At 35.6% G+C, this 14,356-nt stretch overlaps 4 protein-coding genes across 4 annotated transcripts; 1 reads left to right on the top strand and 3 right to left on the bottom strand.

Annotated features, from left to right (window-relative positions):
* Positions 1 to 11: 11 nt before the first annotated feature.
* Positions 12 to 2,456, bottom strand: tmem109 (transmembrane protein 109). The gene is made up of 3 exons (XM_084094318.1): positions 1,894 to 2,456; positions 1,170 to 1,272; positions 12 to 1,082 (listed from the first exon to the last, which is right to left on the bottom strand). The coding sequence occupies exons 1-3, from the start codon at positions 2,089 to 2,091 to the stop codon at positions 727 to 729; spliced, it is 657 nt and encodes a 218-aa protein (XP_083950444.1). The 5' UTR covers positions 2,092 to 2,456; the 3' UTR covers positions 12 to 726.
* A 296-nt stretch (positions 2,457 to 2,752) lies between these two features.
* Positions 2,753 to 6,874, bottom strand: LOC311078048 (L-asparaginase-like). The gene is made up of 7 exons (XM_084106701.1): positions 6,185 to 6,874; positions 5,441 to 5,586; positions 4,373 to 4,468; positions 4,105 to 4,265; positions 3,412 to 3,495; positions 3,121 to 3,283; positions 2,753 to 2,993 (listed from the first exon to the last, which is right to left on the bottom strand). Exons 2-7 carry the CDS (start codon positions 5,576 to 5,578, stop codon positions 2,889 to 2,891), a joined length of 747 nt encoding a protein of 248 aa, XP_083962827.1. The 5' UTR covers positions 5,579 to 5,586; positions 6,185 to 6,874; the 3' UTR covers positions 2,753 to 2,888.
* Positions 6,875 to 7,158: 284 nt separating this feature from the next.
* tmem176 (transmembrane protein 176) lies at positions 7,159 to 11,637 on the bottom strand. Its single transcript, XM_084104285.1, has 6 exons — positions 11,505 to 11,637; positions 8,843 to 8,953; positions 8,639 to 8,695; positions 8,267 to 8,413; positions 8,045 to 8,161; positions 7,159 to 7,665 (listed from the first exon to the last, which is right to left on the bottom strand). Exons 1-6 carry the CDS (start codon positions 11,628 to 11,630, stop codon positions 7,645 to 7,647), a joined length of 579 nt encoding a protein of 192 aa, XP_083960411.1. The 5' UTR covers positions 11,631 to 11,637; the 3' UTR covers positions 7,159 to 7,644.
* A 283-nt stretch (positions 11,638 to 11,920) lies between these two features.
* LOC311076253 (uncharacterized protein) lies at positions 11,921 to 14,278 on the top strand. Its single transcript, XM_084104296.1, has 6 exons — positions 11,921 to 12,130; positions 12,695 to 12,813; positions 12,959 to 13,069; positions 13,313 to 13,369; positions 13,457 to 13,597; positions 13,829 to 14,278. The coding sequence occupies exons 2-6, from the start codon at positions 12,727 to 12,729 to the stop codon at positions 13,934 to 13,936; spliced, it is 504 nt and encodes a 167-aa protein (XP_083960422.1). The 5' UTR covers positions 11,921 to 12,130; positions 12,695 to 12,726; the 3' UTR covers positions 13,937 to 14,278.
* Positions 14,279 to 14,356: the final 78 nt, after the last annotated feature.

The following is a 14,356-nucleotide window of genomic DNA, read 5'->3' on the forward strand; positions in this document are numbered from 1 at the left end:
AGAAGATTTGCATCTGGTTCAGATTAAATGCAGAGACCAATTTTTCAGTTTGTGATTTCTGACTTTAGGGATTCATTTCAGGCTTTTTCTTCTAACGAGCCATAGAAAAATGTAGTGGATTTCGTTAACAAATTTATTATAATGAACTGATTAAATACATTTTGTAATGTTGCCCTGTCCATCATATCCATGAATAATTTACAAAGCAACAAAAACAAGATTATTTAAATGCAGCGTGAAGACATTTTGCAGTTCTCTGAATCTTAAAAGCCCCAGACACTGTAAAATGAACTTTTCTCTATGTTTGAACATTCAGTATTTGTGAACAATTAAACCCCTAAAGGCCAATTCACACCACACAGATAAACGCCAACAAACACGTTTGTTGGGTTTTGTCCCCGTCTGCGTCAGGTCAGGGTTTGTTTTCACCGCACATGTTCAATTAGTGTTTTGACGTGTCGAAATCCAATGGCCAACGTTTGTGGGATGTTAATTGGCCTTTAAATGCCAGATCCAGTTGTGCTATGGGACCAGTTTACTTGATAATCAATAATCTTTTAACTAACTCTTGAAATATTAATGCACCCTCCAAGTTTAGACAAACAAAATGCACTTGTGGTTGTATTGCGGGGGGTATCAAGTCACAATAACATGTTGAATTCTATCCTTGGATTTACAAGAGAAATGGAAATTAAAGTAACATCTGGTCTAGTGAGGGTTTCCATATCATTCCATTTTGCTTTTCTCCATCTCTCCTAGTCGTCTCTCCAGCATCTTGATTTTGTTTTCGAGGTGCGTATCTGGCTTTGCAGATGTTGCACCTATTCCTAACAGGACACAAACACACGCCAGGCCTGCTAATCTCATCGCTGTGGTTTCTGCAGAGGCTCCAGTATCACTGAGAATCAATCCAAACATGCCAATGGCAAAGGTGACCTTCAGCAGCCACAGAGCCTGTCTCACAACACCCACAACCAAGCGCAGGATGAAGGATATGATCATGTAGGCCACAACAGCCAGAAGGGCCCACTGAGTGACAAAAATCACTCCCTCCGGAGTAACTTTTTGGAAAGGTAGCTTGGCTAGATAGACACATGGAAAAATGTACATGTTAATATGTGCTTTGGTTTAAATACATTTTAAGTAAAGATTTTTTTTTGTAAAATTACCATCAATTCCTGATGCTTCCAAGATTTCTGTAACATACTGGATGACCGTGTTAAGAGCTGATGCCACTGCATCTGATAGCCACTTCACACCGCTTTGTAGAAACTGGTACCCATAAATAAAATACAATAGTGTGAATGTTTTTCCAAAAAACTCCACAGAACAGCACAAAGCCATCCAAAAAGCATCATGTAGTAATATCATATACAGGTAGCCCTGGAAAAAGAATTTGGACACTACTCTTAGAATTGTATGAATTTCACTGCATTAGCAAATTATCAAACCATATCTGCAAAGCAAATGACACAAGTTCTGCTTTTCTCAGAACTAACCTCACTTTTCTTAACCAGTTTGAACTGGTGTCAAAAAGCTGGTGACAAAGTCATTTCACTGATATTTCAGATCACTTCAAGTTCACACAGCTGGTTTATCAAAGTAACCCCAGGTTTTCACATTTCAACATCAGGTCTGGTTTGACCACCAGAAGGTTTCCAAATATTACATTGATTGATTTGCTTTTAAAAACTAATCAACTTATTTTTGTCAAATCCTTCGCTTTCCCCCCCAAATAAAAAAAAAAGAATAAATAAATGCATACTTTGTTTCTCATATAGCCAGCATTATTAATTTTACATGCTGTTTATGAACTAGATAGAGATACCAAAAAGCATTTACAAAATGGAAAATTCTGTTACAAAATACGAATTTTCCACAATATCAGCTCACCTTGAGACACAGATTGACTCTGTTTTCGCCGACTGTAGAGACTATGCAACTGTGTGCTTCCTCCGACAAACTTGTGATGATGGACCGCACGTTTTGCAGGGTACCAGACTGCTTGTCCCATTCGAAAGAGTGACACAATGGTATCAACTGATATGAAACTGAAAGTATAAGTGTTGTAAAATATAAACACCGACCCATTTTAAAAAGGTCACATTAACTAGTCTACTCTTAGACAACGCTGGCGCAGAATTATTATTCGTGAGGAAAATGTTCTTCTCAAACGACGTGTTAAAGAAACAACTGGAAAACAACTGAACTGGCAACACAGTGTCCTACACAGAAAGACTCAAAACGCTGAATTTAGGCGTCTCCGCTTGGGGATTAGTTAATTAAGTTCTGGATGGGCTTTTTCCATATTAGAGTCAGATAAATAGTCTTACAAAATATGCCAGCTCTATCCATCAATAATAAACTTGAGGTTTACTAAACTAATCCATGAAGCGTTAATTTTCCTCGAGCAAATGCCTGCTTCCTCTTTCCTTTCTGGAAGTAGGAGCAACCCTGCCGCCTACCGATGACTAAAGAGACTGTACGGTTTACATCATCCAGAAAAAAACGACACATAAATACACATAAATTGATCCCATATGAGAATTGTGAAAGACTATTCTTAACTACAATTATAACTCTCACAACCATGTTTAGCCTTTGGGGGAATTTTGAAAATGCCAGAAAAATTATATATAAATGTACCTTAAACCTTGCACACTATAAGCCAACATCATGACACACATTGGTACTGTCATAGATTCATTTATTATTATTATTTATTAGTAGTTTATTTATTTTTCCTCCTACAAATACAATACAGCAGATTGAGAGAAAAATACAAATTCACAAAAAAGATTAATTAAAAAGGTTTCTGATAAAAGACTATTTTTTTTTTTTATTATTGTTATTATTAGAACCTTTTTTATTTGTGTGAATGTTCTGCCTTAAACAGCAGATAGACGCATTGTGAAAAAAGGCTCAAAAAGAGCCATGATCGTTGTGTCATTTTGAGCATAATCCATGGCTGTCTGACCCCACACATCTCTCTCCTGGAGAAATGGAGAGAAAGTCAGTGTCAGTGTGTTTAATATTAAATTCGTTTTTTTTTTAAATAAACATTTACCATTAACCACCTCATCCTTCTCTAATATTGTCCAATAAGAAAGTAGTTCATACCAGTGGTGTGGCTCCATATTCCAGTAGTCTGCCGATCATACATTTATCTCCCAGATAAACCGCCTCATGCATTACAGTGCGTTCATTATAGTCTTTAGCGTCCATGTCAACTCCTGATAGAAACCAAGCACGCAGCAGAGGGTAATCTCTGTTCTGTACCACTCTGTTGAGTGAGAGGTTAAACAAAAATAAGCTCATTGACTCATACAATTATATTAATAAGAAACATGCATTGTGCTGTAAAATGTTGTGTGACATTTATGTGTGAGATACTACATGGTAAATGCTTACTGGATCATTTCCATGGCAATTCTCACAGTCTGTAGTTTAACAGTGACTCCTTTTATGATCAGGAGTTTAACAGCATGACACTGCCTAAAAGAAACACCAATACAGCTGTGATGATTAATTTATGCCCCCAATGTTAGTTTGAATTACTTTGAGTGAGAATTCAGATAATATAGGATAAATTAGCTGCTGTCAGTAGAGTGCTGCAGGGACGACATGTTTTTGTAGGCCTAGTTCCCTCAACATAAACCCGATAGGATTTTTCTGGTATTGCGAGACTAACAAAAGTCAAGGTTCTTACACGTTTTGCACATCATGATAATCTTCACACATGAAAACAACTTTTATGAAACTTTTAGTCTAAATACAATCCCCAAAAGTAAAAAGCTAAAGGCCATAAACGAACTGCAACACGAACGCATGACTTCAACGTCACCATCATTAAACTTCTGACAACTTTTTCAGTTTTTATTTAAAAAATATTTTCCTAAAATTATATTATATTGCTAAATAATTTCTGTGTTTTGGTCGACAAAAATACATCACCCCTACAGGAGTCTATAAAGCCAGACTCTAAATGGTGATTTATGAAATAAAAGTTGACGTTTTACTAGTCAAAAATGTCAGCTGAATTAACTAATCAGTGCAGTTCTAGAGTCTACAACTCATTTCAGATCACATGTGTACTGTATGTACCTGTTTTTAATGGCCATGTACATTGGGCAGTTTCCAAAGCGGTCCTTGTGATAAGGAGACATCCCCTTTGACAGCAAGAAATTAATCATCTCTAAATTCCCCAACTCACATGCTGTATGAAGGGGCGTGAATTTGTCATAGGTTTCACAACTGGCATCCATCTGAAGAGGTTTAAAAAATAAATAAATCACTTTGGGTATGAAATAGGTTGGAATTCAAAATATTTGCTGTCCACATTTTTAGTTTAGGAAATGTGAAGTTTAGTAACCTTCTCTAGGAGGACACTTAGTGAGATGAAAGCGTTGTTTTCCACAGCTCGGCAAGCAAAAGAAGGAATGATTCTGTCAACGAGCGATTTCCTTATCTGAGAGAGAGCAAAGTATAAACTCAAGCCTATGAACATATATTAATAAGTTGCATGTAAAGCCTAACTATACATGCTATTACTGAAAAGGTGAACTTGTTCTAAATTTGTTTAAAAATCAAGAATCAAAGCTATAATGTTATATTATAGGTGTCTGCACAGATATTCCTTTCAATAACAGGGGCCGTATTCACAAAAAAATCTTAAGGCTAAAATTTTCTCCTACTGAGGAAATTTAGGAGCAACTCTTTAAAAATAGGGCCGTGTTGCTCCTAATTTTAGGACTCAAAAAATTGTCATCTAAGAGTAATTCACTTATATAATTCATTTATTTAACGTTAAAAGTAGCTCCTTAACCTAGAACAGCTTAAAAGTCCCCCTGAAGAGAAACTCAGATCCAAAAGCATGCCTGCTGTTTTCAATGAGCGTTGCAACTGAGTAAATATATTGGAATATTACACTGACATCGACCTTTTAAAAAGTAATCACATGTATCGCAAAGGTGTTTTCATAGTTTTAATAAGTCAGTCCAGTTTGACTTTCTTTGTCTTATCTTTTGTGCTTATGTATTTCCATCATGATGATGTTCTATACAGGTACAAAAAGTGTGTGTGTGTGTGTGTGTGTGTGTATATATATACATAAAATGGTGATTGCATTTTACAGTTATATATTTCTCTTTATTTCTCCTCCCCGATGTCTGTCTGCTACACTGTGCAATTTAAAAAAATTATATCATCCATAGCAATGAGGTCAACTCCGCCTCAATCTTATATTAGGAGTTCCTTGGTAAACTTGCTTTTAAGAGTTTTGTGAATAGGTTTTAAGCTAAAACTAGCCATGAACTCGTAGGAGGACTCTTAGTGGTACAATACAATTCTTTGTTAATACGGCCCCATATCTGTATAGTCATTGCTAAGTTTCCAAACTACAAAGTAATTGGATACTGTATGCAAGTGAGTCTGTTCATGCCTCTACACTTTTGCCATGTAGCCAATCAAGTTTCAGCACTTTGCCCAGTCTTTGCAGGAACTTTTTGTCTCGGACCACCACTCCATCAATGATGATGGGCCTAAAGATAGGGTCATCCCCCTTAGCTGGTCTCTGCATCACATAAACTATGAGAGGGACGGAAAGGAAGGTGAATTGTTACTTAAAAAAAAAGTTTTAGAAACACTGTCATGCTCACAGGAAACAAAATCAACAATTTCCTTTTTTTTTATCACATCCCTAATTTGTCTTTGATTGGGCAAAACAAGCACGTCAATGGGCTCCAAAGAACATTCTTGAGTCACCTAACGTTACTCGAATAATTACACTCACTATTATTAGATTTGATGGACTACAAATCATGTGACGGTAGTAACGTTACAGTAAGTTACTTGTAAGTTGATGTTCCGATATAAGCTACGTTAACGTTACCACCTAACGTTAACAGCACAACAAGGCAGTGGTCTCAAACTCAGTTCCCGGAGGGACGCTGCCCTGCAGAGTTTAGCTCCAACCCTAATTAAACACACCTGGCCCAGCTAAACAAGCTCTCCAGGATTGCTAGAAACTGCTTTTGAGCTGGTTGGAGCTGAACCAGAGAATGCTGAACTCTGCAGGACAGTGGCCGCAGGAGCCGAGTTTGAGACCACTTCACTGAGTAGGCATAATGTTTTATCTTGCCATTCGTTTTATAAAAATTCACTTGCCCTGTGACGAGAAACAAACCTTAAATCTAGTAGAAACTGATGTGTAATATATATTCAGCCAAAAAATTGCTTATTTCAGGGAGGTCCGCTACGCCGTCTGTTGTTAGCAACGAACGAATTCTGGCTGCTACGGGGGAACAGCTCATGAATATTTAATAGACAGAGCGCATCTAGGCCACGCCCACACCGGAAAAAACAATCCAACTTGAAGCTGCCTCCTTGTCATTTCTGACTTAAAAAAAAAAAAAGTAGACTGCTAAAAGCTGCTATGTGACAAGGTGTACAGCAAACAAGCTAAAACAAAACAGAAATAAGTTTTTATAAGCTCTCGACCCCCAAAAACGAGCGATGAAGAAGGACACAAAAGTGGATCCAGGCGAGACAGAGCACAACGTGTCATATTATTCTGAGAACTACGCCCACTGGAGAGTTAGCTTACACAAATATAATATATAAAACTGACATTTGGATATTTGACTTACCAGTGACAAAATGTTTACTGCACACGTGTATTTTTAGTGTAATTGGATTGTCAGGATCCCACAATGTAGGCCTATCCATTCTTCCAGCTGATGATTCACGTCTTATTGCTTGATGTAGCTTCTAAACAATTTCTTTTATAAATCAATTTATTTATTTACTTTTCCCTTTGACTAATATTTCGTGTGCCAAGCTTTTCTTCTGGAAGTTGGCAATTCGACAGCTTTAAAATCAGTCTAACAACTCGGAACTATCACATAACGTGATTAATATTCACGAGCAAACCCTTATCATCGTAAGCTAATTTTTCTATGGTCTTGTTATGTGACTGACGAATGGCCCTGAACAGAAACGGTTTTCTAGCAACTTAGCAAACATTTACATTTAATCATTTAGCAGACGCTTTTTTTTAGTGCAATAATATGTAAGTGCTGAGACAAGTCCCAGTTAGTCTAGCACAGAAGGCTAGGCCTATACACGTTGCAAAGTTTTTATTTGTATTTATTTATTTTTATAAATAGAATAGAATAGAATAGAATAGAATAGAATAGAATAGAATAGAATAGAATGTGTTAATGGTTCAAGTGTTGACGAACAAGATGCATATTTAGCCATTTCTTGAAAATGGTTCAGTTGCTTGCATGGAGAAGCTGAAATGATCGGAATTTATTGTAAATAAAATAAAACAACAAAATATTACCTTTAAACTTGAAATGTAACTTTAATAAAAAAAAATAAAAAAAAACATATTTAGACGATATTGATGATATTAGATTAAAAAATATATACAATTCACTTTCAGTTCATTTTCACTTAAAATACAACAACATTTCAGTGCATTGCATTCTTGCACAGCATTACATTGGTTAAGCAAAACCACACATGTATAGTGGATAGGTTAGTTTGAGGACCTCTGATTAAAATCCAGAAATGTGATACATGAGGGGTACAACTGTCATACATGGGGGTACAAATGTCATTCATGGGATGATCAGCATCCTACTCAGGATGTCTTAGGGTCTGAGAGAAAGAGAGAGGAGAAAAATCAATATGGTGCATATTAGCAAACCAGCTTTAAAACACTTTGAATTTGATCCTAAATGTTCTTAAAATATAACACAACATTTCATAGTGTTTGTAAAAAGTTAAACTTTTTTTCCTAATGTAATTCTGAACAGAAGTGCGGAAAAGAACACAAGTTTTCATGGTCATTTTGCCAAAACACTATGAAAACAAAACATTTGACATCAAATCCGATCAAGACTAAAGCTTTGTTTTTCTTTGGAATAAATCATCATTAAATCACAAGTTCATATGAATTGTAGACAATACAAAATCAATAATATAAAATATTTAAAAATAAATAAATAAATAAAATAAACCATTTTTTTTCTCTTACCGCATAGTCCGTAAAGTTCCTCCTCTGATTATACAGTATAGCTGTGAAAGCAGAGGACAGTGCTGTCTGGACAATATTGACCACTGAGATGGTTATCTTCACTCCTGTGCTGATTCTCTGTTTTGAAGAAGGAGTACTTACTACAATATACAACTGTTTCATTTTCTTTACATAATATAATATAATAGAACTCTCACATATGAGGGGGTATGAGATACATACAGTGGCATAATACTGTTGGTCACACAACTGGTCTGATCCTATATGGCATTTGGTTGTCGGATTGGAAGCAATGTCAACATAGTATAGGATAAGTGCAATAACTGAGATGATTATGGTCACAACAGAGACTGCCAGGCAAACAGAGACCTAAAGACAAGAGCAACTTTCATCATTTTTGTCTTTTTCATACCTGTAAGTGAATTGGACTTTGGAGACAGAAACTTTTACACATGTGCCTGCTTTTGTGAAGCCTTTGTATTTGATTATTGGTCATGACTGAATTACATTAGAATACACAAACTCTATATGCTGTATCTAGATTATGCCCAAACACAGGCTTGTTAGTCTGTCCTGTTGTAAGGTCAAACTCACTGTCTTCATGGTGGCAATTTTTTCCAATGCTATTGCAGCTGTGCCTGAAATGACAAACTGTTTGAAAAAAAGGAAAGAATAAAGAATAAAGTTTAGTGATAGGTCCATGGTTGGTGGATATGCAGAATACTGTACATTTCACTGAATACTTTGTCATCACCTTAATCCATTATTTAACATCCTAGGCTTATTAGTGTGATTTACCATAAGGCCACTCCACCATGGCACACCAAAGTTAAGTATCATTGTGATCTCTGTAGAAAGCAGAGGTATAGAATAGGAGATGATCAGCAATCCTATTACTATCTGAGAGACCTATGAAAGACACAAAAAAGCAAGAAAAAATGGCTCAGTAAGAAATTTGTACATCTCAAAGTAAAATATATAACTTTATAATTCAGTTGACATGAAATTTCAATCAGTTTGAGCTGCTATTAAGTTTTTAAATTTGTCATTTTAAACCAAAATGTTCATTCTTCTATAATTATCAAGCGTAGCGTTAGTTCTGGCAGGTCACGTTAGTCAAGCTCGCATCAGCTGACTCTCAGCTGATCCACATCTACCTATAGGAATACGACGCTATCACCGTATACATATATAAGCTCCTTCAGTATTATCAGCAGCTATCGTGTTTCTCAGGAGCTAATTACCCTCCTCCATCCTTAACCGTTCCTTAACCTGTATACTTAATTTGCATGCTTTGTTCAACCTCAATGTAAATCCCTCCCCCTAAATGTCTATAAATTTGCAAGGCAACTGTCTTGAGTTTAGACTTTTGATGAACTGCAGCCACGTCAACGCGAAGTCCTCAATAAAGAATAACTTCTTCAACGTGATCCCAAAAGTCTCCTGGTCTCTGCTTCGATTAAAGAAAACTTTACAACAAAACCAAGCTTTAGATTCCACACTCCCTCTCCAAAGCCACGTCTCATCCAAAACACATGAACACACAGCATGGAAATACATAAGTTGACTAGCAGCACATCCTGTCATTCAGACCAAATTCAATGATTGGAAGAACTTTTTTTTGGTCCTTTGATTTCCATATGATATGATTTTTTTATATTCAGATCACTTCTATTATTGATTGCTATCAGGATGTGAAGAGAGTTTCAACCAGTATAACAAATGTAGTTTATCTAACAAAAGCCTACCCTACCTTTAAATGGTCCTCAAAAAAATAGTCACACTTGTGCATTGGAAATGAATGGGAGATGAATTTTATCTAGTGGAAAAGTTTGGTACTGCACCCAAACAAAATCTTATGAAAGCTCTTTTTTTTTTTTTGTTGAGAAATCAACCTCAAATTTGGAACACAGCTTGTTTATATTTATGGCTTTGATTTTCTCACATTTAAGAGTTTAGAGTAAAACATCTTTTGGAAAATATATATTTCATAAAAACAATTTTGTGCTTTTTTTTCACAATAAACTTAAAATTCGAAAGTTAACTTTTTTCAATTCAGCAATAATCTGCCAATTGTCTTCTTTAAAAAGTGACCGGACTTGTACTCTAAAGCATTCAAGAATTATGACAGTTGAAGTTGGAAATTTTCAGGTCTGTGCTCAAACAGTGCATCAATGGATTACAACTAATGCATATATATAATTCAGTACCATATAATCTCATAAAAATACAAAATATTAAAAACATTATTGAACTAAAATGTAGTAAACAATTTCATAGAAATAATAATAATAATTTAAAAGAATTGTCATTTTTGACCACCACACAAGAGCACCAGAGGATTAAGCAATAGGGTATTGTCACAATTATGTTTAGTTAGTTTTGTTTTCATGGACTTTTAGTTTGTATTTATCTGTTGCCTGTTTCCTTTGTTCGGTTTCCTGCCACTCATCAGTTTCCATGGACACTCATTAATCATCACAGCTGTTTGTCATTGTCTCATTATCACTGTGTATTTAAGTTCCTCTGTGTGCTCACTTCAGTGGTCTGGTATTGTTATGGTGTGCTACACGCTGTCTTGTTGCTGTTTCTACACTTTGGATAATCTGAGTCTACTTTGAATTTAAATAAAAGAACTTATATTTGATCTTCTCTGCCTTTCGTCTTCATCATTGGATTGACAATGTAACAGTTATGAGTTGTTATGCCAAATTGTGAATATAGTCATGTAATCCTTTTAGTTCGTAATACAGAATGGTCTCCAGTGCCTTAGTGCTTTTAAAAATGTACATCTTAAAATATTAAGGACACAATGTTTTTGTTCATTAAAAATGGAATAGCGTATTGACCAATCAGAAGTCAAGACAGTTGGTCAAGAAGTTGGACTATTTGTAGTTTTTAATTTGTATTTTCTTTAACATAATGATACTTGTATGGTCTATTTATTGGCCTAGTAACCAAAATGGCTAGTGATTTAAAATGGTAAAAATGGACATGGGGCCAGAACTCCTGATAGCACATACTGGAAATATAGAATTTATATTAACTCAGAGCTCAATAAAATTCTACTTTAAAGTCTTATGCTTGTGCCCTGTTTGTGTTCTTAATTGCCATGTTCCTTGAATCATGAGCCCTAAGAGATTTGGAGGACTATAAAGATATTAGGCTATTTAAGATTATATTTTTAGGCCAGGTGCAAATAGCAAGGATACAAAAAGATTAATTGGAAATATCCAAAATTGTGCACACATTATTTATTTGTTGTTAGCAAATCTATTGGTCTTTCTCCTCTGACAGAAAAAAAAAACTAAAAAGCAAAAAAAAAGCAAAAAAACCCCACAGTTGACTAAAATTTGACTTAAAAAAAATAAAAATAAAGTCTATATGCCAGAACACGTCCTGCGAGAATCTGTGCGGAGCCCTTTAAAATTAATGAAGCCATAACACGACGTTCACTCACCCCAAATATTTTGGGCTCCCCCTTCTCGATGCTGTCCCGCAAAGCTTTTTGTTTGTCTTCCAGCTTTTCCTCTACCCGACTTAAGCCAGTATTCACTGACAGGTCCGTCGTCACAGTCAAAGTCATCCTTCGTTTTCAAGTAAGTTAAGTTTGCAACAAGTGATAACAAATATACGACACGTCTTTAAAGTTACAGTTGAGTAATGTCAAAGCCACAAGCTCAGAGCGAATGTTCACGCACGGCAGAATTCCACATGAATGAGTGAGATAGGCTGACCTAAAGAGTCTGCAAGGATTCAGCTCGAGTCGATTCTTTGAGCTGTTTGTAGTGTGCTGGCAGGACCCTTTTCTTCTCCTGTTGAGCAATCTCGCCTATAAGTGCGCAATAATTCCTTATAAAAGATCTGCGCTTCTTTTTTTTGTAGAATACAAAAAGAGTTCGACCCTCCCTTGCGTTTTTTTTTTTTTTTTTTTTTTTTTTTGAATGCAAGCATCGCAACGAAAAGGGGTCTGTCCAGCCCCCATCTCCCCATAGGAGCTTTTATTAAGTGTTTTCGATCACTTCATAAACAGCTCTGTTCCTCTCTGTCACGAGCTTACTAGGATTCACAGAAACTACATTCGAGGTGAGTCGGTCGTACATTATTTCAATGGAAATTACATTTGATTAGACAGTTATATCAATAACATATACAAGCATACTAAAGCTACATATAGTGTATTTTATGGTGATGTTTGAAACTAAAAAAGTGCACTTGAAGTGTGCAATGGTTTGCAGTGGTTATCATGCTTATTTGTGATTTTATGCTGTACAAATAAATAAAAAGGAAGGAGCTGTTTTGGACATCTGGCCAGTCCAGCCCTCTGAAGGAAATGAATGTAGTGCAGTGAAGGTTTTTTTTCTTCTTTTTTTTTTAACTCTAAACCTCTTCCTCTGAAGTGCTGTTGAGTAATCAGAACTGTATCAAGCTGTGCTGCTCTTCTCTCCAGCCACATTTTCTGTATTATATCCGCCCACTTCCTCTCCTCACAAAGATGTTTTTCTCCTACAGCATCTGTATTCACGCAAAACGTTCTTTTAATCCAGGGGGATCAGATCATGTTTGATACTGACTCTCTCACTATTATTTCAGACTGTAGGGAGCCATTATAATCGTTGAACTGAACTTTGAAATGTTCCTATTTTTCAGTACCTCGGTTGATTTTTAGCTGACTGTTGAAGATGTCAAGCACTCAAACGCAGTCTGCTGACTCGGATCCTCCCAAATTTCACCGTCTGTTCAAGTTTCATGACCCTGAAGTGGTGGCAGTAAGTGGATGTGGGCCAGTTTTTGGTCATTAAGGAAGACAGATAACGGGCTTGGGATCTTAGTCATCGTAACGGTTTTCTTTGAGATGTTTTGTTGTTGAATATTTGAATTTTTTTCTCTCACCATATGTTTTCCCCTCTCTAGGTTATGGTGTTATTACTAGGTTTGTTTCAGCTCCTCCTGACTATACCAACTTACAACGCCAGCATTGATATGAAATATATGTTTGTGTGCCCCCTCTGTATAGGTTCTGTGGTATGTTTATTTTATAACTACGATACAGTTATGCTTGAATGATTGCCATAGTCTTATGATTTGCCAAAATGAACAAACACAAAATATATAAAATGAGCATACACAAAATAAACATTTACACACACACACACACACACATAACATCAAGTCCCAGTGACCCTTTTCTTCTGACAGTTGCTTTAATGTACAATGACAATCCAACCTTTTCTTTTAATTCTGATGTTTTTCTTCTTCTCCAATTAGTCTGTGATTGCTGGATCCTTTGGAATGGCATCTGAAAGAACTCCTAGGAAAGCACTGGTAAATTCAAGTAACTAAAGCTTTTTTGGATGTGAATTATTCCGACATACACATTAATAAGCAGTTATGTGGTTTTCTCTCTATAAGCTAAACATCTGTCTGATCTCTGGTATTGCTGGCATGGTGGGGACACTGATCGGTCTTGTTCTGTATAGTTATGCTGCAAATACCTCTCTAGTCCTCCCTCCTTGCTCACATGATTCTGGTTGTCCAGAAGAGGTTTTTCAAGTAAGTTAAATTATTGATTGATTATGCAGTTAAAAAATTTTTTTTTAACAATAGTCAGTTAAAAAAAATCCCTATACCTAAATAAATAGCATAATACATATGTTCTGTGCTGTGACTCACATTATTTTATTCAGCATTAATGGAGAATGCATTTAGGCAAATGTTTTTGCTAAATATAAACTTCTCATTTTTACCATAAACTCATAAAATTTTCTCTTTTTGTTTTGACAGAGTTTTTACAAAGCGATCTCTGGGCAGCTGTTGTTTTATGATATTGCAGCTTTGTTTCTTCATTGTTTCCTAACATTTTCTGCATTTAAAGGTCTAAGAAAACACTGAGATCATGTTATACACCATATACTTATCTTTGTTCATTTTACGTATGAGCAATCTTAAAAATGTGAATTTACAATATTGTCATGTACAAAATAGAGATTTGGAAGTTTTTTTTTTTTTGTGAAACTGTAGCTTGCTATACACTGTATTTAACCCACTACAGCTCAGAACGTAACTTTAATTGCTTGGCTACCACTTTTTAATCAAAAATAATGTGTTGCCATTATTACAAACGGCAATGATGGTCTTTTGCTAATGAAACTCTGAAAACTCCTAAAATCACAAAAAAATAACAATGGATGTAACCAAAATGCAAAAAAATAAAAAAATAAAAAAAATAAAAAAGTGCCGTTTTACAGTGCCTGTAATTACAAGCAATACAATTATTTTCTACTATGGGTGTATCTTTAGTGCTTCTATAGG

The sequence above is a fragment of the Abramis brama genome (genome assembly GCF_963993115.1).
Source record: "Abramis brama genome assembly, chromosome: 2".
Taxonomy (NCBI): Eukaryota; Metazoa; Chordata; class Actinopteri; order Cypriniformes; family Leuciscidae; genus Abramis; species Abramis brama.